Below are 25,102 nucleotides of genomic sequence, written 5' to 3'. Positions count from 1 at the left end.
CAAGTTCATACAAGTAAACAATGGCTCATTTTTCCAGAGAACTTCCGAAGGTAAAAGCAGATATGAAGTTTTTGTATCTGGGGGTTTCAGCAGCAGTGATCGGCGCTTAAGAGACATTTGTATTTGATGAGTTACAGAAATCATAATTCACTTTGTGGTTCTTTTGAAAATCTTTCAAACTGTGGTATTAGGGAAATAAAATTATCTACAGTACTGTGAAAAAGTATTTGCCTCCATCCTGATTTTGTCTGTTTTTGTGTATATCTCATACTAAATTGTTTCAAAAATACAAAACAAAATCGAACATAAAACAAAGGCAATCTGAGTAAACACAAAATACAGTTTTTAAATGATAATGTTATTTATTGAAGCAAAAGAGTTATCCAATACCAACTGGACCTGTGTGAAAAAGTATCTGCCCCCCCCCCCCCCTTAGTTACTAAATCCCCAAATCTATGAAACTGCATTCATAATGGGGTTCAGCTGGACTAGACACACCCAGACCTGATTACTGTCAGACCTGTTCAATCAAATCAACACCTGAATACAACTTTTTCAGCTGCATGAAGTTGGCTAAAAGGTCTCACTCGATGCCAAGCGAAAAAGAAATACCAGAAATGATGAGGAAAAAGGTGATTGAAATACATCAGTCTGGGAAGGGTTACAAAGTTATTTCAAAGGCTCTGGGACTCCAAAGAACCACAGTGAGAGCCATTATCTCCAAATGGAGAAAACTTGGCACAGTAGTGAACCTTCCCAGAAGTGGCCAACCTTCCAATCTTCCTCCAAGAGCACAGCGATGACTCATCCAGGAAGTCACAAATAAGCCAAGGACAACATCCAAAGAACTGCAGGCCTCACTCGCATCAATAAAGGTCACCGTTCATGACTCCACTATCAGAAAGACACTGGGCAAAAATGCCATCCATGGAAGAGCGGCGAGGTGAAAACCACTGCTAATATTCTGTGGACTGATGAGTCGAAAGTGGAACTGTTTGGAAGACAGGGGTCCCGTTACATCTGCCATAAATCAAACACAGAATTCCACAAAAAGAAGATCATACCTACGGTCAAGCATGGTGGTGGGAGTGTGATGGTGTGGGGATGCTTTGCTGCTTCAGGGCGACTTGCAATAATTGAGGGAAACATGAATTCTGCTCTCTACCAGAAAATCCTAAAGGAGAACGTCCGGTCATCAGTCCGTGAGTTGAAGCTCAAGCAAAACTTAGACAATGATCCAAAGCATTGGAGTAAGTCCACCTCTGAATGGCTCAAAAGAAGCCAAATTAAAGTTTTGGAGTGGCCTAGACAAAGTCCTGACTTGAACCCCATTGAGATGCTGTGGCAGGACCTTAAATGGGCAGTTCATGCTCGTAAACTCTCCAATGTGGCTGAACTAAAGCAGTTCTGCAAAGAAGAGTGGGGCAAATTTCCCCCTCAGTGTTGTGAAAGACTGATCTCCAGTTATCAGAAGTGTTTGGTTGCAGTTGTTGCTGCTAAAGGTGGCACAACCAGCTATTAAGTTTAAGGGGGTAATTAGTTTTTCACATGGGTGATATAGGTGTTGGATAACACTTTTGCTTCAATAAAATAAATATATATTTGATAACTGTGTTTTGTGTTTACTCAGGTTGCCTTTGTTTTATGTTATATCTCGTTTAAAGATCCAAAAAAAAATTATGTATAAAAAAACCCCCGCAAAAATAGAAAAAAAAATCAGGAAGGGGCAAATACTTTTTCACATCACTGTATAAAGTCACATTCCCGAGAATAAGAGCTTTCATTTAGTATGTGATTTGGCGGATCATTAGAAAATGTAGCATTAGAAAAACAAATCATGGTAATTTTGTGAAGAATTTAAAAATGACCCTCAGTTTAATGCTTGTTTGTCAATACTAATAATAAATAATTAATAATCATACTATCCATATAGCATTGGAAAAAAACAAACAATGTGCATCAACCCTTAAAAGTTGGTTTATAAATACTAAATGACAAAATTCCTCAATGGACAGCACAACTCAAGACCATCATTACGTCAAACCTCATGAAGCAGAACTGCAGGTGCTCTTACCTCTAACAGGAAGTCAGACGCGTCATGAACACACATGACCAGACTTCCCACACGCAACATGTTATTTACATACGAGAAACTGATCAGGCTGATTGTAGCCAGATGATGAACAAACATGATGAGGAAATCCTGCAGAAATACAAAAGAAATGCATTAAATACAGCTGAATTTCAGAGTACAATACAAACATTCCACAAAAACATTACGTAAATTACATAAAGTGCATTTACATTACAAATAAATAAAAATAAAATAAAAACTATTAAAAAAAATACATAAAACTTGGATGTGAATGAGGAAAGGACAGAACTAAAATGCTAAATGCTAAAAAGTCTTTAGATTTTTCTCCCCTTTTCTCCAAAATTTGGAATGCCCAATTCCCAATGCGCTCTAAGTCCTCGTGGTGGCGTAGTGACTCGCCTCAATCCGGGTGGCAGAGGACGAATCTCAGTTGCCTCCGTGTCTCAGACCGTCAATCCGTGCATCTTATCACGTGACTTGTTGAGCGCGTTACCGCGGAGACCTAGTGCGTGTGGAGGCTTCACGCTATTCTCCGCGGCATACACGCACAACTCACCACACGCCCCACCGAGAGCGAGAACCACATTATAGCGACCACGAGGAGGTTACCCCATGTGACTCTACCCTCCCTAGCAACCGGGCCAATTTGGTTGCTTAGGAGACCTGGCTGGAGTCACCCAGCAGGCCCCCAAGACTTTAACTTTTTAACCATTTTAGTTTTAGGTCTCTGCAAAACTGAAGCGGTCTGTTTTTTTGAAGCTCTTATTCTTTCTGCAGTTTTCTTGTGTGGATAAAAACACCAATAAAAGATGCTGAAAATATCAGATTTGAATAGGCAAAGAAAAGCATTAAAATGCTAATGCTAAAGGCTGAATTTTACAAATCTGTCTCCACCATGTCACTTCCCTTAAGGCATTTCCCACCAATAAAATAGGCACAATATTTCCCTGTTATCATTGTGCCCTGAGGACTCACTCTAACTTATACAAAACACTGCTTATGTAATGGACACATCACCACGGGCTGTATCATGAACAAACTGACGCTCCACTTTGCAAAAAGCTGAAGTATGTCTCTACATGCAGCTGAATTGAAAAAGGGAACGGTGAGATACCTGGAATCGAAAGACTGACAAAAAACAAAAACAAACAGCCAAACAAAAGCCATGTGCATTTGACAGCTGATGGGAACATGTGTAGCTAGAGAATACTCTCGACTCATACTTTGAGTGATTTGAACAAACCCCTTACACAAAGTATTTCATAACTTGTTTAATTTCGAGTCATATCTGGACACCAGAATATCATAAAGACATATAGCACATTAAGTCATATGGACTACTTCTGAGATCATTTTAAGACTAAAGAAAGAAAGTCAAGCGGATCGGTGCTGCGTATGCTCAATGCAGAATATGTAACTGGACTAATCATAACAAAACAGGAACACACACACTGACACACTTATACATACTCACCTTTCTTCTGATGTCTGTGAACTGTGAGAACATCAACGACCAATAAAAGGCCAGTTCTGTTACATAGTAATAATAAATGCCTGGAGTCAGCACCTACATCACACAAAGACAGATTTTAAAGTCCCAAAACGACATGAATGATGTCATAAAAATTAAGTATTGTACAGTCAGCCGGCCATTATTGCTAAATAAACTGCAGAGCTCTTGTATCCCTTGTATCGGGGGTTATTTCGCGATAAAGATCAGCTGAACACACATTATTCTGCTTATTACACGGCTACTTAGTAAATACTGTAAATATTTATTTGAATTAAAATTACGTTATTTTGTGTGCAGAGTGATATGAGAAATTAAACTAGCACAGCTCTGTAGTTTGCCACATATATTACAGTTTTGCGCTCATTATACAAAACTACTTGAATGCAGACCAATCACAGTCAAGTATTCCAGCGTGCGAAGTAATAATTTCCAGTGCTGGGAAAGTTACTCAAAAAGTAATCTGTTGCAAGTTACTAATAACTAAAATGTAATCAGATTACTTAATCGAAAAAGTCATCGCATTACTAATTACTTTAAAGTTACTTTCTAAAACACTTTTCGCAAAAAAAAGTTTGTTTTTCCCCTCAACGAATTTAAAATAACGTGTCGCTATATTTCCTCCTTGTTTAACGTTGCATGCTAGTCGTAAACTTTTCTCCCTCACAAAAACTCATAGCTGTCGCAGTAATGCAAACAGACGTAAATAACGTTATTTACATTTTTTTGGAATGCCCAATTCCCAATGCGCTCTAAGTCCTCGTGGTGGCGTAGTGACTCGCCTCAATCCGGGTGGCGGAGGACGAATCTCAGTTGCCTCTGCGTCTGAGACCGTCAATCCGCGCATCTTATCACGTGGCTTGTTGAGCACGTTACCACGGAGACGTAGCACGTGTGGAGGCTTCACGCTATTCTCCGCGGCATCCACGCACAACTCACTATGCGCCCCACCGAGAGTGAGAACCGCATTATAGCGACCACGAGGAGGTTAACCCATGTGACTCTACCCTGCCTAGCAACCGGGCCAATTTGGTTGCTTAGGAGACCTGGCTGGAGTCACTCAGCACACCCTGGATTCGAACTCGCGACTCCAGGGGTGATAGTCAGCGTCTTTACTCGCTAAGCAACCCAGGCCCCCTGTTATTTACATTTTTAATGTATAATTCTATGCAAATAATATTATTTTAGAAACGTGTAACTGAAGTAATATTTAATTACCGTAACGTAAATTCAAGATGTTTACTCAGTACCTGTAATCGGATTACAAGTTAAAATGTAATGCGCTACACTACTCCTAGACATAATAGTTATTAGATTACAGTAATTTAGTACTTTGTAATCAGATTACACCCAACATTGCTCATTACACATAAATATTTGACAGAATCCCAGTTTTCTGAAAATGCCCACAGTCAAGATTCATTTGAACCCATCTGTTAAATGTGATATCATCTTACAGGAAACATTACCTGATAGGGGTAGTTGTACCAGCAGTGTCTCGTATCCCATATCCAGGTAGACTATAACACAGACACAATTAAATAACTGTTAAAATACACTGAATTAAATGGAAGTCTGATCTCAAAACAGTGGTCATTTATAATGGCAACATTTGATAAACAAGGTATATACTGTTTATGTGATATCTGGCTATGATTATATACAGTAGCCACACTTAAAAATGTCCAAATGTCATTGCGTTAGATAACAAATTTGTCTGTACATAATTCCATAAACCGACACTCATTTTTGAGCCATACAGCTTTAGCTCACCTGCCAGAGGAAACAAATCCCATAGGTAAATATACACAGATAGAACATAAACCTCCACCTGTAGACAAATCACAGCAATCATTTACAGAGGAAACAAGCTCAAATACACGGATACAACAGGTGATAAATCATTACAAACTAAGACGAACCGCAATACAATGATGATCAAACGCATCTAATATCACTAAATCAGGAAAAGACGTAGACCCCAGATGGCTCGGTTTCCAAAACATGGCAGCGTACACAATGACCACAGAACATGTAACAACAATTTCCCTTGTGAATGACAACAACCCATCTCCAAAATCAAGTCCTGTATTTACGCTCGTATGGCCCATTTAGAGTGCTTTCAGCGTGCCCTAGTGAAACTTAGATGACAGCAGCGACTTCTGTGATTGGTGGATAGTGGACATTACGCAATTAAAAACTATTTATTTGTTGACATCATTGACTTGTGGCTTTTACAAAAGCATATACCATTGTTTAACAGCCTTGTAGCTCATGAAGTTCTGTCTATTTGATATGGAGATTTTAAATGGTATTTTTAGTTCTGGAACTCTACTGTTGCACCCTATCTAGTGCACTAGTGCACATATATAGTACACTGCAAAATGACATCAGATATTAAGTATTTTTTTCAGAGAAAGCGAACAAAATTTGGAAACGTTTATACTTATTACAAGAAAAAACGATTCGCCAATTTGGGGTAAGAAAAAACTCGATTCAAAGGGAAAACAAGTTTATTTTTCTTACCCCATTGGTGAATAGTTTTTTCTTCATATCAGCATAAATCACACCAATTTTAGTTAGATTTCTCTTAAAACAAGACGTCATATCTGCCATTTTACTTCTCAAGTGATTTTGTTCTTGTTTTAAGAAATGTTTACAGATCTTTACTGGTAAATGAGACAAAAATACTCAATTTTATATATATATATATATATATATATATATATATATATATATATATATATATATATATATATATATATATATGTTTTTTTGCAGTGTATAAAAAGCGGAGAATAAAAACATACATGCTCTCGCAAAACTTGGTTCTTGTGCTGGGTTTGTCCTGGTTCCGCCGGTGTCGAAACCATCTCTGGACCTTTCGAACTTCCCAGTCCAGCTGTTTTGATAAACCATCTAGATGACGTGTGTCCGGGCACTAAAACAAAGAGAGATAAAGAGATAATTGTGGTTAGAGGCAGACGATATTATCAGTTTTACAGATTAATGGTGCCAATTGTTAAATATCAGTTATCGGCCAAAATTTAGGCCGATAGATTTTTTTACATTCCTCTGATTCTACAGTTAGAATACATATTCTATACATAATTTATTGGAGCAGTGATTAAGTGTGCGAGCTCTCTCTTTTCTCTAAATTCAGACTATTTTTTTGAATTGGCACCTTTACAAGCATTACTCTGGTATGCGTGTTTTTGATAAACTTTGGGGAATATACTCTATATATACACACAAAACTCTTCATTTGGCAAATATACAAGCTTTAAATAGCATACTTTGGTAAATACTTAAATATAGAGCATTGCTAAGAAGAGTCCCTTGAGTGTTTTGAGCTTGTTTATGGTTAAAAGTCCCACATTATGCACCAGGTCTATATATAATAGGGATTGCATAAGGGTTTTATTCATTTTTGACTCTTGTGGCCTCTATGTCTGTGCCCATCAAAGTAAGGAAAGATATATAATTAAATTTAGAAAACTATTAGCTATTTCCACCAACTTAGTTATCTGTATCTGCAAAATCCACTATCGGTCAACTTCTAATTGTGGTCTCTATGTATTGTCATTGTATGTTAGATAGTTGCGTTAAAATGTTTCAAAATTTTGCCCTTGTGTACAACAGAAAAAAATAACCGTTTACAGTACCAACAATCATGCCACGGTCCAAATCACTGAGATCAAATTTTTTCCCCATTCTGATGGTTGATGTGAACATTAACTGAAGCTCCTGACCCATATCTGCATGATTTTATTCACTGCACTGCTGCCACACAATTGGCTGATTAGATATTCGCATGGATGATTGTTGGTGCCAGACGGGCTGGTTTTCACGCACAACAGTCTCTAGAATTTACTCCGAATGGTGCCAAAAACACAAAACATCCAGTGAGCGGCAGTTCTGCGGACGGAAACACCTTGTTGATGAGAGAGATCAACAGAGAATGGCCAGATTGGTTTGAACTGACAAAGTCTACAGTAACTCAGATAACCGCTCTGTACAATTGTGATGAGAAGAATATCATCTCTGAATGCTATTCTGAGGTGCGGGTTGGCGCTGTTTTTGGTGGCACGAGTAGGAGATCCTACACAATATTAGGCAGGTGGTTTTAATGTTGTGGCTGATCGGCGTAGTATCCAGTCAAACAGCAAATCCAAAATGAGGCCACATATCGACAGCTCTTCTCCCGTGGCTAACTGAAGTGATCAGAAAAGATCTACCCTCATAACAAAAAACGCTTCAGTTTGAAAGCAGCAGTTGGCTTTTAAAGTCATTGGCTACTGTAAAGACAAATGCTACAACTCCCATAGTCTCTTTTCTATTCTGTCTGGTAATGCTAAATCAGGCTAAAAGAACAAACTGTATTTAAACGCCATTTCTTGGCTAAAGGTGAGGCTCTGCATGAAGATATTGCTCTGATGGCCTCATAAAAACGGAGTTTAGCACAGGAACAACAGGGCGTTAGGTTCATAAAATCGTTAAAGTACGTATATGATGTCGCCAAAACAAAAAAAAGGCCTGAGAAATGTTTTGAAAAACCATTAAGAACTAAATCACAGTAGTGTGCGGAGAGTTAAATGGCCATACCATACAAAATTAAACAAAAGATGTTGCTTTCAAAAGAGAGCTTTTAAAATGAGTTGCGCAACGAAGTACGGTTTTTTACGGTTAACGGTTTGTTCAAATCCCTGACAAATAGTACAGTGGTTTTACTACGGTTATGGGGGCTAAACATAATCTTAACTGTGGTAAAAATCACTGTAACGTTCAACCTGAAGTGGCTTAAAGCTTTATTTTCCAATACGCTCTTGTTTCTAAGTAAAATTACAACATTTTATACTACAAAAAAAAAAAAAATCATTTTTGTCTTGTTTTCTAGTCAAACTATTGAAAGACTCTTAAAACAAGATATATTTACTTAAAAAGCAAAATTATATTAGATATTAAGTCAAAATTTTGTGACGTTTATGCTAATAGCAAGAAAAAACTATTTTCAAATGGGTTAAGACAAAAAACTCAATTCAAAGGGGAAACAAGTTTATTTTTCTTCCTCCATTGGCAAATAGTTTTTTCTTATTTTAAACATAAATCGCACCAAATTTTGTCCGATTTCTCTGAAAACTTGCTAATCTCACGCCATTCTGCTTTTCAAGTAATTTTTTCTTGCTTTAAGGATGTTTTGATATTTTTACCAGAAAATAAGACAAAAATTCTCAATTTTTTGCAGTGTAGAAGAATTTAAGGACACATGATGCTCTCTTTGGCTAAAACCGCTGAACTTTTGTGTACCTTTGTGATGGATGTAAACACTTTCTCCAGAACCGCGTTAGGCTGAGCTCTGCGGCTCACCTCAGTCTGGATCTGAAGAATGGAGGCACATGGACCCGCGATAAACCTGCAGGAGAGAAACAAAGATTAATCAGCTGTAATAAACAGAGATTTAATCCAGCACAATGTAATATCAGCACATAATTCAACAGAAGACATTTACATGCCGTTTCCACTAATCTAGATCTTAATCTAGTCCTAGATAAGACTAAGTATTTCACATTGAACAAACTGGGATTCACTGTACGGATTTATACATTTTGCATTTGACATATTAACTTTTAACATACGGTATGTGGATGTTCCATTAACTTTGGAAACTTTTAGCACTGTGGACTACTAGAAAGTCTCATTAAAACATTGTTCACACTCTTACTAGTTTATTTAATTTGTCTACTAATAATGTCCAACAGTGTATGTACATGTGTCACAGGAGATTTATGACATTTTTGTCATGAACATTTTCCTCCACAGTGTCATTTCCAGCACATCTCAAATTCTGTATTGTGTTTAATAGATTTCTGTGCTGGAAATGATGTCGACAAATTACATTTTTAATGTTTTAGAAGTAACATGGCCGACTCATTTGTCATGCTAAGACTAATTTCATAGCTAACATTTTATGTATCCTAAATACACACAAATAATACTTTCACACTTTTGGTGTAATCTGGCAAAATTACAGCTTGATTGGAAATTGCACCAAGTAAAAATACAAGATATTTCCCTTGATTTTTCTTTGTTTCGTCTCATATTTCATCTCAAGCGTGCTCTTCACTGACACTTTTGTCCACTTGTTTAACAAGTACACTAACTTTTGAAAAAACTTTATTAGGGGCAAAATTGTTTGGCGTGCTGGAAATGATGCCACAACAGCGGGACGGTCGTAATTGAATTTTTTTTTTATAAAAACCATTTTCACAATATAAACATTGATATGGTTTAGATAATCATAAATATGTAATGATAAGTATTTTTATAACGGATTTTCATAGTTTAATATTGAAAGTCTACGTCTGCGACTACACTAAAACAGTCAAATCTGTACGTAAAAGGCATTTGAAAAGTACCAAAAATAAATGATGAAGGCCTGGTAAAAAGTTTCCAGTTCAGTTTTAATGTGACCTTCATATTACAAAAAGAAAAAAAGTTTAAATCTGTTTGCGGGGCCTGGGTAGCTCAGTGGTAAAGACGCTGGTTACCACCCCTGGAGTTCGCTAGTTCGAATCCCAGGGCGTGCTGAGTGACTCCAGCCAGGTCTCCTAAGCAACCAAATTGGCCCGGTTGCTAGGGCGGGTAGAGTCACATCCTCGTGTTCACTATAATGTGGTTTGTTCTCGGTGGGGTGCATGGTGAGTTGAGCGTGGATGCCGCGGTGGATGACGTGAAGCCTCCACACACGCTAGGTCTCCGTGGCAACGCGCTCAACAAGCCACGTGATAAGATGCACGGGTTGACGATCTCGGACGCGGAGGCAACTGGGATTCGTCTTCCGCCACCCGGATTGAGGCAAATCACTATGTGACCACAAGGACTTAAAAGCACGTTGGGAATTGGCTATTCCAAATTGGGAGAAAAAGAAAAAAAAAAAAAAAAAAAGGTTAAATCTGTTTGAATAAAAATCAGACCCTGGGACTAAAATTAGAGGTTTGCTGATACCAATAACTAAGGTGGTGGAAAAGGCCAATAACCAATTAATCAGCCGATAGTTTATAAAATAGATTTAAAGAATTCTTAAAAATAAAAAAATCTCAGTCTTTTCTTACTATAACGGGCACAGACATAGAGGCTACAAGAGTCCAACATGAATAAAATCCCAGATTCAGCTTTTAGTTAAACAAAAATTAAGATTTGGTTCATATTGTCGGACTTTTAACTGTAAACAAGCCCAAAACAAACAAGAGGTTCTTATTTTAAAATGACTGACTTGGCTCATGTTACAATGCTGTATAATTTTTTTCTCCCCAAGTTGTAATGCCCAATTCCCAATGCGCTCCAAGTCCTCGTGGTGGCGTAGTGACTTGCCTCAATCCGGGTGGCAGAGGACGAATCTCAGTTGCCTCCGCGTCTGAGACTGTCAATCCGTGCATCTTATCACAACTTGTTGAGCGCATTATCGCGGAGACGTAGCGCGTGTGGAGGCTTCACGCTGTTCTCCGCGGCATCCACGCACAACTCACCACGCACCCCACCGAGAGCAAGAACCACATTATAGTGACCACGAGGAGGTTACCCCATGTGACTCTACCCTCCCTAGCAACCGGGCCAATTTGGTTGCTTAGGAGTCCTGGCTGGAGTCACTCAGCACGCCCTGGATTCAAACTCGCGACTCCAGGTGTGATAGTCAGCGTCTTTACTCACTGAGCAACCCAGGCCCCACAACGTTGTATAATTAACTATATACACATCAAATTAAGCTTTTATAGCCTATATATTCACCAGATGAGGTTTAATGACAAATAAAGTTGATTATTTTTCATAAGATATGTGCTGATAGGGCACTTTACATATAGTCGCATTTTTCTTTGCATGCATTGCTTCAATTTAGATTACCTGATTAAATAAATAAAAATATCAGCAACTATCTGCACCGATTAATCGGTAAAACCGATATATCGGTCTACCTCTAATGAAAATGCCCGAAGTTAATGAGAAAATGCTTCGATTTTGTTTTTTTCTTACGATACAGTATATTTCATTACTAATGACTTAATCAGCAAAAAATGTCATTATACATAAAAATGCTGTAATATGTTGGTAATCCTTGTCAGAAGAGGTTTATTTTCCAATTCCAAACCAGTTCAACACAAAAACCCAACATAGTGTTGCATATTCAAACATGACCTTTGTAATTATATATTATTACAGAGTGGGAATTACCGAATTTCAAAAACACTATGAATTATGTTTACATACCGAACTCAGAGCTCAAAGATTCCACTCTGAATTCTCTGCCAGCTTGATTACCGATCTAAATAGTAAATATCAGGAAGTTAATTCAGATAAAACAGGTTTTTACGATTTCAGCAGCTGGGCCTCTGAAATGTTTCACATTGCCTTTATCAACAGCTTTTATGAAGTTGAAGAACAACACTCAATTTGACTTTGATGCAAAATCCAACTACATTCCTAAAACATGGAACAAAATGCAAAACAAATATCGAGTCTATGAGTCTCAGCAGCTTCTGATGAATTTACGATAGTGGCACAGGAGGTTACAGATTAGTTTAGATCAAGGAATAGACAAAAACAAACTGCCAGTCAAAAATGGAAATTTATTTGCATGGCTAAATCCAAAAGATCTCACATTGTCAGGCAACGCACTATAAAGAAATCAAATAAGAATCAAATACGTCCATGTACTGTCAAGTTTAAACGTCCTTGACTTGTGATCTGTTCTCAGTGGAAAAGAAATGGAGGTTGGAGAGTTTTTAAAAACATTTTTATACTGAAAACAAGTACATAGAGCCTTAAGCAAGGCTTTTTATAGTAAAAGCTTTGATAGGCACTTAGGGTTAGGTTAAAAATGTCTAATTTTGTAAATGCTTGCTTTTAATGGATCAAGACTTGGTTTTCTAAGAAATGTAGCTTAAAGAAGTTAAGAAACAACAACTAAGATCATATATCAACATGAAACATCATACGCAACCCATTGAACTTCTGTAAAAGACTGAATATTCAATGCAAATAAATGTAAGGCGGGAATTGATTGGATTGTGAAAAGTGGGCGCTCCATAAGAAGGATGGACCAACACAGTTAGCATATTTTGATGAAAGATTACGAAGACAAAATGGGTGTTTTTTCCATCGGAACAATGCACAAAAGATTAATCGTGTGCAATAAAAGCAAGAATGTGTATTAAGGAAGTAAATTAGTACATTTTGATTTCATGTTTACTTGAATGAATCTCTTCATAACACAAACATGATTGCGGTCAAAGTTCTTAATATAACACAGAATCACTCGGAGCCTCTCAGGCTATAAAACCAGCTTAATAAATACACAGCTCTATAATGACCCTAAACACTCAATGGCTGTTGAAGACGTGTTGACAATGGTCGTTTTGAGCAGTTCATTAACCTGAAATCGGCACACGCTGGTGAACTATGTCTCAAAGCCTGTTAAACTGTGCTGGTCACCCATGAAGTCTAAATCAAGACTGTGGAATTTGACACTCGCTATAAAAAATTAACTTTACCAATGTGTTTTAATTAAAACCAGGAAAAAATCATTAGCATCTCATGGTGTTTAATCTAGCGTGAGGTAAGTATTCAAACCTCAGTAGTGTTTTAAACTGGTCTTGTTGGCTTGCACAAGGCTAAGACACAAACTAAGTTGTGTAAACAGTGACGTCCATTGTTTGTCACAAGGACATTCGCAATATCCCCTTATAACGACAGGGCCAAAGTTTCAGTTGGGCTTGAACTAAATATTAGCTTATGGACCATCGCCAAAGCATTTTAGGTATGCTAAATGACTAATTTGAACTCTAAAACCTAACTTATACCCAAGTACATCCCATTAAACACATCTTTAATACTAAAAAATTATGTTTACTACAAAGAATCGGTATTTTTGTCTTGTTATTTCAGTAAAAATATCAACTTTTTCCCCCAGAGAACTGATCTTGATTTAAGTAACTTAGTCCTGATTATTTGATCTAAGCGCAATTATTTTGCACTTTAAATTCCAACCACATTTTACTGTCCAAATATGGAGATTTTAAGCGAATGTAGAAATGGCTGAAGAGTGAATATTGACTGCTTCTGAAGCGCTCTGATGTGCGGGCTGTCCGCGGTGGTTTGCGCCAAATTTCCGCCAAAATATAATCGTCTTCCTTCATGGGAATTAAGTGGGTCAATCAGAGAGCCTTAAAATAATGTGTGAAAGTGAAGTATTTAGGACGGAGAGATATTACTGTTGCATGATATAATATAATCCAGAAAGAGAGACATATTTTAAGTATTTCGAAATCTGAAATTTTATTTTATATCCCCTTTTCTCCCAATTTGGAATGCCCAATTCCCACTACTTAGTAGATCCTCGTGGTGGTGTGGTTACTCACCTCAATCTGGGTGGTGGAGGACAAGTCTCAGTTGCCTCCGCTTCCGAGACCGTCAATCTGTGCATCTTATCACGTGGCTCGTTGTGCATGACACCGCGGAGACTCACAGCATGTGGAGGCTCATGCTACTCTCCACGATCCACGCACAACTTACCACACGCCCCATTGAGAGCGAGAACCCCTAATCACGACCACAAGTAGGTTACCCCATGTGACTCTACCCTCCCTAGGCCAATTTGATTACTTAGGAGACCTAAGGTGTTTAAAAATGGCAGGAAGTTAATCTCAGAGGTTAGTACTGCCGGTCTCAGCAAAAATGAGTGCATTAAGCAACTATGTTTGTTAAAGACATCTTGGCCTCGTGTCACATGACCGTCTGTGTTTTGTTTCAGGTCAATGGACTACATTGGTGGGATGTCTGAAGGCAAACAATCGGCTCCATGAGAACATTCAGAGTCAATGTGGAGCGAGAGCTTTTCCTAGGACAATAGACAGCCTTATCACTGCAATCATGTGATCTTTTGTTGGGTATAAAGCCAGACGAATGTATACAGTTGCTGGCTTATACTTGAGCACATGATAAAGGAACAAAATATTTTCATTCAAGACCTGAAATTGACAGAATAGTAGTCCAAACACTAATTCACCTTTTAAGAAAGTTATATGGGTTTGAAACAACTTTAGGACGTAAATGGGGGAACTTTCCCAATACAGGAAGAAGTGTGACATCTGTACAACTGCCCAGGGTCAAAAGCTGAATGATTGATTCATAAGGATTACATCACTGCCGTCACATCCGTCATTTCTGGCACAGATTTCGCTGATGTTTTCATATCAGAGATTCAGAATTGTAAAAATCTTCACTGGTCTTCCAGGCTTATATTTTGCACTCTGTACAACCCCTCTCAAACCAGGACAGCCCTGCTTACAACGTCTGGCATTTTCTTGCTAATTTGATTTGAGTCACTGATAAGTGTAACGTGATCTGACCATGTCACGACTCACAAGTGGGCGTAAACTTGTTTCAGACTCACGTCCTGCAAGTCTCACTGTCTTTACCAGACTTTAAAGATTTAAAATGACAACAGCTCCTGGAAAAAACGAGCCAAAGTCATAAAAACATGACCCCCAACACATGATAACCAGTCGATGACTCAGGTTAAGCTTCAATGACCAACACCCCTGCAAAATCACATCCATTCCAAGCAACAACTTTTCAATCTAGGGTTGTAAATATTCACTTTAGTAAAGATTCTTTACTAAATGATGCAATGCACAATGAAATCTGAACTACGATTAAATTCAAAACAGATTTTTTACTAAATGATGTAATGGATAATGCATCCAGAAATTTGATCACAATCCGATTTAGTGCAATTAGATTGAGATTTTTTACTAAATGATACAATCCATCTTGAAATTTGAAAATCTGTCGCAATTCAGTTCACGTTTTTTTTTTATACTAAATAATTCAAAGCATCATGAACCCAGAAATTTGGTCACAATTCGATTCAATTTAATTAGATTAAACATTTTTACTAAATGACGAAGTATCATGAAATCTGCTCACGATTCAATTCGAAGCGATTACGATTTTTTTATTTAATGATACGATACCTCTTAAAATCTGAAAATTGGTTGTGATTCAATTTGATTAAAATGTTTTAATAAATGATGCGATGCATCATGACATCAGAAATTTGGTCACAACATTTTGTTTTTACTAAATTATGCATAAAATGAAATCAGAAAATTCAATTTGGTACGTTTAGGTTTTCTTATAAAATGCCACGCCGCATAATAAGATCTGAAATTTGGACACAATTCGATACTATCACGTTTTTTCCTACTAAACGATACGATATATCATGAAAGTTTGATTCAATTATGATTTTTTACCAAATGAAGCGGTGCATCACAAAATCTAAAATATGAATTAATTCGATTAAGATTTTTTCCTAAATTATGTTTTGAATCATGAAATATGAAATTTAGTCACTATTTGTGTCAGTCCGTTTACGTTTTCTTATAAAATGCCATGATGATCTTTAATTAGATACTATAAAATTTTTTTACTAAATGATACAATCCATGATGAAATCTGAAATTTGGTCACTATTCGATTCAATACGTTTACATTTTTGGTAATAAATGACGCGATGTATAATGACATCAGAAGTTTGGTCATGATTTAATTTATATGTTTACATTTACTTAAATGCCACGATGCATCATGACATCTGAAATTTGGTTACGATTCGAAACATTACGATTTTTACTATGTTACGCGACACAATAAAATCTGATCTTTTTTTTTTTAACATTCACAGCACATTTATTTTTAAGAAGTGACCTAAGTGAAAAATCATATGTGAAGAATTGTATTTTAGATGAGAAACGAACAGGTAGCACATTGCTTTTTTTTATCGCAAATATGGATGTCCCGATACCGATACTGGTATCAGAATCGGGTCCAACACCAAGTTCATGTACTCGCACTCGTAAGAATGCTCCGATACCAAAAACCGATACCATCTGACATACGAATGTCATTCTGTAAACACAGCGCACAGATTAAAATCACATTGTCCTATTGAGATTATTTTACCGCAAAACCTGCGATTTAATGAGATAAATATATAGTTTGCATATGCGGCGCACTTCCTTTTAAAGCTCCAACTTGACTCATACAACACCGTCATGAGCATCGAGGGCTCTGTAGATGACAAAGTCACTTTGTAGCACAAGGCACATACAGACTACATACTTATTTAATTAAATAGCAGGCTTTTGCAGTTTAATATTCACTTAGAGTCACGTAGCGACCAGCTTTTCCGGACTGAAAAGCTACCGTCATCACACAGAAACACTTCAAAATAAAAGCTCCGTCAAAATAAAAGCTCAATTTAAATAAAAAAAAAAGTATGGCAGAAATATATCCTACTGTAAAGGTACGTCATTATTCACTGTAATACTACTACTACTACTACTACTACTAATAACAAAAAATTAATAGTAATTGTATTATATTGAAGCAATATCTCACATTCGTGATGCTCTGTTATGCAGCAATTTATTTGACAATTATAAGTCCAATGCTGTATTTTGGATTGTGCTGTGAGGTTCTAAGCACTTCAATTGATAAAAATAATAAAATATTATGTTGAAAAGTAATTGTTATATTTTCATTTGATTAAAGATTTAATGAATTCACTTATTTAAACACCATTTTGAAATAAGCTCAGACTCGGTATCGGTGAGCACAAAAAATGAAGTATCGGTACTTGTACTCGTCCTCAAAAAAATGGTACAGACATCCCAAATCACAATGCATCAATTCATTTTTACACCTGTAGCTTAACCCACATTAACTGTTTTCTAGACTAGAGGAGAGCTTTACTGCATAAACTATTCAGTGACAGACTGAATTCTAGAGGGAGGGATCCTGGAAACCAGTGATGACACATTTCCAAGACTAAACCTCTTGAGTAACTGTCTCTAAATACCAAACTCACTCCTGCAGCATCATTATGATCTGATGATATCGGCACAACAGTTCAACACATTCCTTTGAGGGAATGAGCCCAAACAAGCGCTGTGTGAATAAGCACAAGTGTGTGCGCTGCAGAAGTGTGAGTAATCGCTGTGGTGCGAATGAAAGTTGAATGACAGTTTTGAGTCCTCAGCAAATAGAGACACAATGCAGTTGTTTGCATAATTGTGCATTGAGTACAATGATACACCTCAGGATTGTTTGTGCATGAATGTATGCCTCTAATTTTGACGTTGAACAAGTCTGAGACCACATTGAAAATCTGGGGCTTTTTTCCATTTAAACACGGAAATAAATGGCAAGTTTTATTACTTTGAAAAATGGAAAAACAATCAAAGTTATGGCATTAAAATGAAGATATACAAGACTCTGCATTACATCTGCAGTAGGTCACTAGTCAAATTTAAGCAAATTACATTGACAATAACTACTTTGTACGGAAGGTCAAATTTCCTTGATTCAATTACACAAGACGCTTTTTGGAACATTCTTAAATCATGCTGAATAACATAATCATCAAGTTATGTTCATGTCAGCTCAAGTGCATGCTGTCTTAAAGCAGAAGGGCAACATAATACTTACTTAACCTATAATACGTTTTTCTGCGAACTGTTCTGTCTTGCACACGTTCAACTCTTTTGACCGTGAGCCCATATGGACGCGCAGCACAGTCAACAACAGGAGCATGTGTAGACGATGTGCAAAGACGCGGACTGTCTAGAAAAACAAGGCTGCACGCGGACAGTCCGTGCACACCGTACTGATGCTGACATTTGCGTCATGCACATTGTGCGCGACGTGTGGAAAACTGAAGTATACATTGGCCTTAATACATACTTGAAATTCATGGTAATTTTGCAACTTTTCACTGAAATTGTTATGCTTCTATTATAATTTGTAAACAAAATTAAGTATTAACATGCAAGCATTTTCAATAGTGGGCTCAGACTTTTGGACACATACATAGGTTTATCTGTGTGTAACTCCACAATGCCAATGGACATCAACACTATCTGTGGTCTGCAGTCACTGATGAATAAATTAAGAGCCATCCCATTGCACATGGACGTCCCTCTGAAACCAGACCAACCTCCAGTGGACCAACTAGCTTAATTGGCCTCCTCAGAGGTTTGGCCACATCCGCGACATCAGATTCAGAACATACTGAAACATGACAGGGGCGTGCCTGACAACGCTTGTCTAACAAGAAACCAAGTAGGCCAACAAGACACCCAATTGACCTGAGAGTCAGTATCCGCAATGTAAACATCGTTTAACTCTGACACCTGCATGATAAACGCCGAAGCAACCCATAATTGGAAACATCTACGAGTTCTTCGATAAGAATGAGGTGAGGCTTCATTCTCAAGACTTGCTCATTAACAAGATGAAGATTTCATACCGTCAAAGATGGTACTGCAACTATATAAATAACACACTTACTGCAACTATGCTGAAGGTGAATGGGGGTATATCCCATAAGTAAACAAAGATATGAAAACTAGACCCAAAACAAAATACTAATTTCCATTTTAGTCAATCTTTTTGCACAGTACATATAAAAGCTACCTTTTATGGTCTATATTGCCCTTACAAAAATGGTACATTGGAAGTACAATGGTACAGTGATGTAATGGGTTGGTTACTTGGTGGAACTTGGGAGTTTTCCATTTTCCATTGTTATTACACCATGGAATTTACATAGTATTCCATGGTAGTACAAAGAATGCCATGTAAGAATTATAGTAAATGGCAAAAACATTACTAACATGGCGCAACTAAAATAATAATAATAAACAAACTGCAATATTAAAGGGGTCATGACATACTCTTTTTTTTTTTTTTTTTTTTATCATTTTATTATCTTCGCTGAGGTCCACTTATAATGTTAGTATAGTTTTTTTTTTTTGTACAAAAACATAATTTAGTCATATAGAATCATTTTCCACCCTTTCTCTGGCCCTCTGTCTGAAACGCTCAGTTTTAATATGTCTGGCCCTTTAAGACTTCAATGTAAATGCCCACTGTTGTGACTGGCTAACATCATGCAGCCCTTCCAATAAAGCCATATTTGAAATGTAATCTAAAGAAAATGAACAAACTCCACAAGACCACAACATTTATAAAACTAAATTTCAGGATTAACATCTAACCCACATCCAACGCATTTCAACTGAATGTATTAAACTGTGCACTCAAGCAGCACCATAAACTATCAAACAGTCATGACATATGAAATATTCATGAATTCAAATATTTACTTACAGATTTTCAGTCCAATACAGTTTTATCTGCCCCATCCTTCAATAACAGTTTCTGCGACTGGTTCACAAGCAATCACGCTCATAATATGAGATGTTCTGAATACACGAACGTAAACAGTCCATGGTGGTGATGTTGGGTGCTTCAACTGGCTTCAACAGGCCAAAGCAGAAAAGCTGGTCATCACATCTCACGTCTTCCATGTTTGTTTACACACAGGACTGCATGTGTTTCTCCAAGTCAGCAGCAGCAGCAGAATGAGCCGCGTTTTTGAAAGTTGTGTTTGTACTGCTCTTAAAATGCATCGCACATTGCCGAACACGCATCAAAACGATCAAAGACGTCAAACGAGTGCATGTTTACTAAGGCCAACAATGAAAAATAGCACAGATGTGTGCAAAATGGTCCAGGACGCCTTCAAAACAGCACAACAGCAAGACAGCTCAATGAAACACAATGGGGGTCTCCATTTTAGAGTTATAACTTGACATTGCGTCTTTTAAAAGCGTCGCGAGATGTATCATAATGGTCAAAGCCGTGCACGTTTATGTAGAAAAACATTTAAATCCAGACAGGCACATGAAGATGTCCCATGTAAGTCCACTTTGGATGAATTTCCCATGATAGGCCCAATCTCTCTCCTCTTCACCTGTGTGACTGACTAAGCAAGGTGCAATGATGAAAAATAGAAGTATTTGGTCCTTGTGACATCACAAGTTCCACGAATTCCAAACGAGATATTTTTGCAGCTTGGTTCTGAAACTTACAGGATGTTTTTATAGTACAATGACCTCTTATATGTAAAAAGATCAAGGAAATTTTGATTCCTCACGTTATGAGGAATCTTATATAGTGAGGGTAAGTACACTTGCAGAAATCTTGTTTTGTATGTTAATTTTTACGTACAGTTCTACATGTATACAAGAAGAAACCATTCGCCAATCACAACTGGCAACAGACCAATGAGCTAGTTTTCAGAACTGGTTTTGCTTGATATTTTTAGTGCTTTGCTGCATACTGCACAAGTGAAACAAGTGGAATATTCTTTTAAACCGCTTTAACAGAACTGGTGCAACCAGAATCAAAGTCACTAAATACTTTTACCTCAACTGGATCGGTAAGAAAGTAACGACGATACTTCTAACAGGTTCCTCAAGACATCTGTCTTTCGTCATGTCAACAAACCGTCAGGAACTGACATTAACATAAGAGTTACATGGTACTCTCTTTTTTCTTTTTTGACATATTCAATGGTAGCGTCAAGGTATTCTTTTAAAGGAACGTTCTGGGTTCAGTACAAGTTAAGCTCAATTGGCAGCGTTTGTGGCATAATGTTGATTACCGCAAAAAATAATTTCGACTCATCCCTCGTTTTCTTTAAAAATAAAGTTTAAATACAGTGAGGCACTTACAACGGAAGTGAAAGGGGCAAATTTTTGGAGGGTTAAAAGGTTGAAATGTGAAGCTTAAAATGTTATAAAACACAGGTTAGCTCTTCTGTTAAAACTCAAGTACTATTTTTGAGCTGTGAAATTGTTTAAATTGTCGTTTTTACGGTTGTGTTAAGGTTTACGGCATTACGTCGTCATGGCAAAAAAGTTGAAAAATTGGATATAACAAGCAAGCGATCTTATCACACTAAAATCATGTTAACATGTATACCGTTTACATTTTGTGGCTATACTTCTGAAACGGTGAGCATTTTAACGTTTACGAATCGGCCCCATTGACTTCCACTGCAAGCGTCTCACTGTAACCCAAATTTGTCCTCTTTTTCGGCAAAACGAGAAACAAGTCAAAATAAATGTGTGTGGTAATCAACATCATGCCACAAATGCTGTCATTTGAGCTTAACTCGTATTGAACACGGAAAATTCCTTTAAATACCTTGGCGTACCAAGTAAATGGGTCGTTGATGTGAAATTTCAAGCAGTATCCTGGACTGTCCATGCTGTAAGATCATGTTTTATGGTATATATCAAAGTACCATAGCTCTACCATCTGATACTTTTTGTAAGAGTGAAAAAAGGCAAGTTTTACCCATGCACATTGGGGTTTAAATGTCCAGTGAGAACTGTTGCGAATCCCACCCACCCAACGTTCAGCAGAGAAAGCTCTGGAATGTTTCTGCAGTCTATTCTTAGTCCTAAATCTAAAATACAAGTTCAAGACGTTCAGTGCGTTTCCTGCACCAAACCAACAGCCGATAGAGAGAAGCTGTGATTGATAAAATCATGTTATGACTGGCTGTGGTTTGGTGTAACTTGCATAGTAATCTGCCTTAACGTTCAGACAGTGTGAAAATCAGTAGCTTGTTTATTAGGGAGATAGTTCAAACAGAAGTAGAAATCCTGCCATTATTTACTCGCCCTCATGATGAAACCTGTATGACAAAAGAAGATAAGCACCATAAAAGTAGTGCATATGATTTATGCAATGATAACATAAAATCATATTTCATTTTCAGATGAACGAGCCCTTAAAAAAAGTAGCTTTCTCGACATTGCCGAGTCTATGGGGGGTGGCTAAGGGGGCATAGGACCCATAGATATTCCTTGTGCACCCTCCCCAAAGTGGGATGACCGAGAACCAACCTATTGCCAACCCTAAATGTCAAAATGCCCCCTCCAAAGATCACAGCAAAAAGGTTTTATAAGATGTGCAATTCAATTCTCATTCATTTATGACACTAAATTCAAAGGTCTTCTAACAATAGCCAAAATATACTATAATCAACCATATCTCCTGTAGATCCACCTGCACTTCTGGGAGTTTGTCTGATAAGCATGCTCTCCATAATCTGAGGGTTCATTTGTAAAAGGTAGGCCAAGCGCAAGAAGACAAATAAACAGATTTTTAGTTACTTTTAGTTTCAAGTAGTACATGCAATCCTCTTTACTAAATCTAGGCCCTGCTGGTCAGCTGACAGATTCATTGGGCTGTAAGTTCATAGCCAGCAGGCTTGAAATTTCTCTCTGATGTTCAACCAGCCCAAATGGGCTTAGTTAACTTCTCGAACCAACTTGTTTCAAAAGTTTGGACCAGAAATGTTTACATGCATGCATGCATCCACATTTACAGAATTAAAAAGCCATGCATGTCACATGTCATGTGTGTTTAAAAGATTGCAATCTCCATCTCAAATGACTTCAGTCCAAGTTATTGGTGATCAAATGGATGCAAACCCCAAAAACAGTTTGCCATCCAACCCGAACCATCGTACCTCTCGAAAAAGATCCGTACCGCGAATATCCCCAGAGCCAGCGGCAGCGCGGAGAGCAAGTGGCCGGCTTTCGGGTACTCCACCCCGGGCGCTGGGTCGGCCAGATCCGCCCAAGTGACATTGTGCGGAAGCCAGAAGCGCTCGTTCCAGAACCAGACTGAGAGCGCAGCCATGTTAGAGGGAAAAGTAAAGATTCAGAGAGAGAAGAGGACTTAAAGAAAAACGATTCAACGCCCCTTCCTCCCTCTCTCTTTCCCTCCGACTGTTTGTTTCAGTGTAAATGTATTAAAGGTGTTTCCACACCCGTGATGGAGCTGCTGCATGAGGAAGTGCAGCTCAACCGTGGGATGCGCGCTCACGCACTGTCAGGGGCGTAGATTCCATGGGGGAATGCGGTGAGGTAACCCCTAATAATCAAAACGAGCAAGTACAACCCTGCTAATACACTGCATGCACAATTCTTAGACTAATTGTATTTCTCAGGATTAATTGTATTGTTGAACAAACACAATGCTCTCAGTCAATCCAAAATGTTATTGAACCTCAAACCTGAATGTTTAATGAAGGAAAGTGAGTTTTGTCTTTCTCAGGGGAATATATGTGTGCACAATTATTAGGCAACTAAATTACAAAAATAATTTATTTTGTTTATTCTCAATTTTTAGAGTAGGTGCAACAAACAAGTAACACAAAATTACAATTAAATAACATTTTTGGCCTTTCAAAAATATTCAGTGACCAATATAGCCACCCTTCTTTTCAATAACTTCCATGAGCCTTCCATCCATGGAGTCTGTCAGTTTCCTGATCTGTTCACGATCAGCTTTCGCTGAAGTGGCAACCACAGCCTCCCAAATGCTGTTCAAAGAGGCGTTCATGTTTGAGAAGGGCCCACAAGTTCTCAATTGGATTTAAGTCAGGTGAGGAAGGGGGCCAAGTCATTATTTGGGCATATTTGAGGCCCTTGCTGGCTAGCCAAGCAGTGGAGTACTTGGATGCATGCGATGGAGCATTGTCCTGCATAAAGATCATGGCCTTCTTGAATGCTGAGGACTTCTTCCTGTACCACTGCTTGAAGAAAGTACTTTCCAGAAACTGGCAGTAGGTTTGGGAGTTGAGTTTCAGTCCATCTTCAACTCGAAAAGGTCCAACTACCTCATCCTTAATGATAGCAGCCCATAACAGTACCCCTCCTCCACCTTGCTGGCGCCTGACTCGAAGTGGTGCCCTGTGTCCATTAGTAATCCAGCCACGGGCCCATCCATTTGGTCCATCAAGAGTCACTCTCATTTCATCTGTCCATAAAACCATTGAAAAATCTGTCTTCAGGTATTTCTTTGCCCAATCTTGACACTTCAACTTGTGAATATATTCAGTGGTGGTTGTGTTTCAGCCTTCTTGACCTTGGCCATGTCTCTGAGCACTTGGCACCTTGTACTTTTGGACACTCCAGCTGTAAAGGGGTTATAGGGAAAGGAGGAGGTGAGAACCAGCTTGACAACATAAATAATAGTTTAACAATAAACTTAAACAAAAACACACAAACATAAACACATGCAGGGCAGCTGCCCATAGTTCTCTTTCTCTCTTGAACGGCCGTCCCCGGTTGCCTTTATCCCTCGCTCGCCTCATCAGGCTGATTGGGGTCCGGGCGTGCGTCATTCTGGCCCAGCCCCACCCTCATCCACGCCACACTCCTTGTTGCCTGCCGGTGGGTCATCCCCGCCTTCTTCGACCTGGGAGGAGACAGGAGGGAAAAAACCAACAACAACACAAAAAAAACAGGCGAGGGAAAGGCAAACACAGTGACAGCGAGAGAGAGAGAGATAAGAGAGAGAAAAAAGAAACTCACTCACCGGTTCTCTGATGCGCCGTCGCGTGGTCCTCGATCACTTCTCCACGCTCTCAGGTGGATGACAGCCGCTCCTCCCTGGGCGGACCGGAGTCAAACCTCTGATCCCCAGTGGTGTGGTCCTCGATCACTCCTCCCCACTTTCAGGCGGATGACAGCCGCTCATCCCCGGGCGGACTGGAGTCAAACCTCCGA

General features: G+C 38.3%; 1 protein-coding gene across 5 annotated transcripts in view; it reads right to left on the bottom strand.

Annotated features, from left to right (window-relative positions):
* The window catches only part of LOC127438108 (ceramide synthase 5-like), a 32,184-nt gene extending 8,781 nt beyond the window's left edge, over positions 1-23,403 (bottom strand). For 2 of the 5 annotated variants that reach the window (XR_007896648.1, XM_051693381.1), the window contains exons 1-7: positions 23,056-23,403; positions 8,913-9,018; positions 6,416-6,546; positions 5,379-5,436; positions 5,075-5,125; positions 3,570-3,662; positions 2,075-2,203 (exon numbers count right to left, since the gene is read on the bottom strand). Coding sequence is in view for 4 of the 5 variants with exons in the window: in XM_051693381.1 (XP_051549341.1) it covers positions 2,075-2,203; positions 3,570-3,662; positions 5,075-5,125; positions 5,379-5,436; positions 6,416-6,546; positions 8,913-9,018; positions 23,056-23,228 (741 nt within the window). In the remaining variant the exon portion in view is untranslated. Of the gene's footprint in view, positions 1-2,074; positions 2,204-3,569; positions 3,663-5,074; positions 5,126-5,378; positions 5,437-6,415; positions 6,547-8,912; positions 9,019-19,835; positions 21,111-23,055 lie in introns of those variants that run through there. The other 3 variants (XM_051693380.1, XM_051693383.1, XM_051693382.1) reach the window with 3 other exon arrangements.
* Between the last annotated feature and the right edge of the window lie 1,699 nt (positions 23,404-25,102).

This window comes from Myxocyprinus asiaticus, chromosome 49 (assembly GCF_019703515.2).
Source record: "Myxocyprinus asiaticus isolate MX2 ecotype Aquarium Trade chromosome 49, UBuf_Myxa_2, whole genome shotgun sequence".
Lineage (NCBI taxonomy): Eukaryota > Metazoa > Chordata > Actinopteri > Cypriniformes > Catostomidae > Myxocyprinus > Myxocyprinus asiaticus.
Note: the sequence above shows the minus strand (reverse complement) of the source record. Positions and strands in the feature narration are given on the sequence as shown.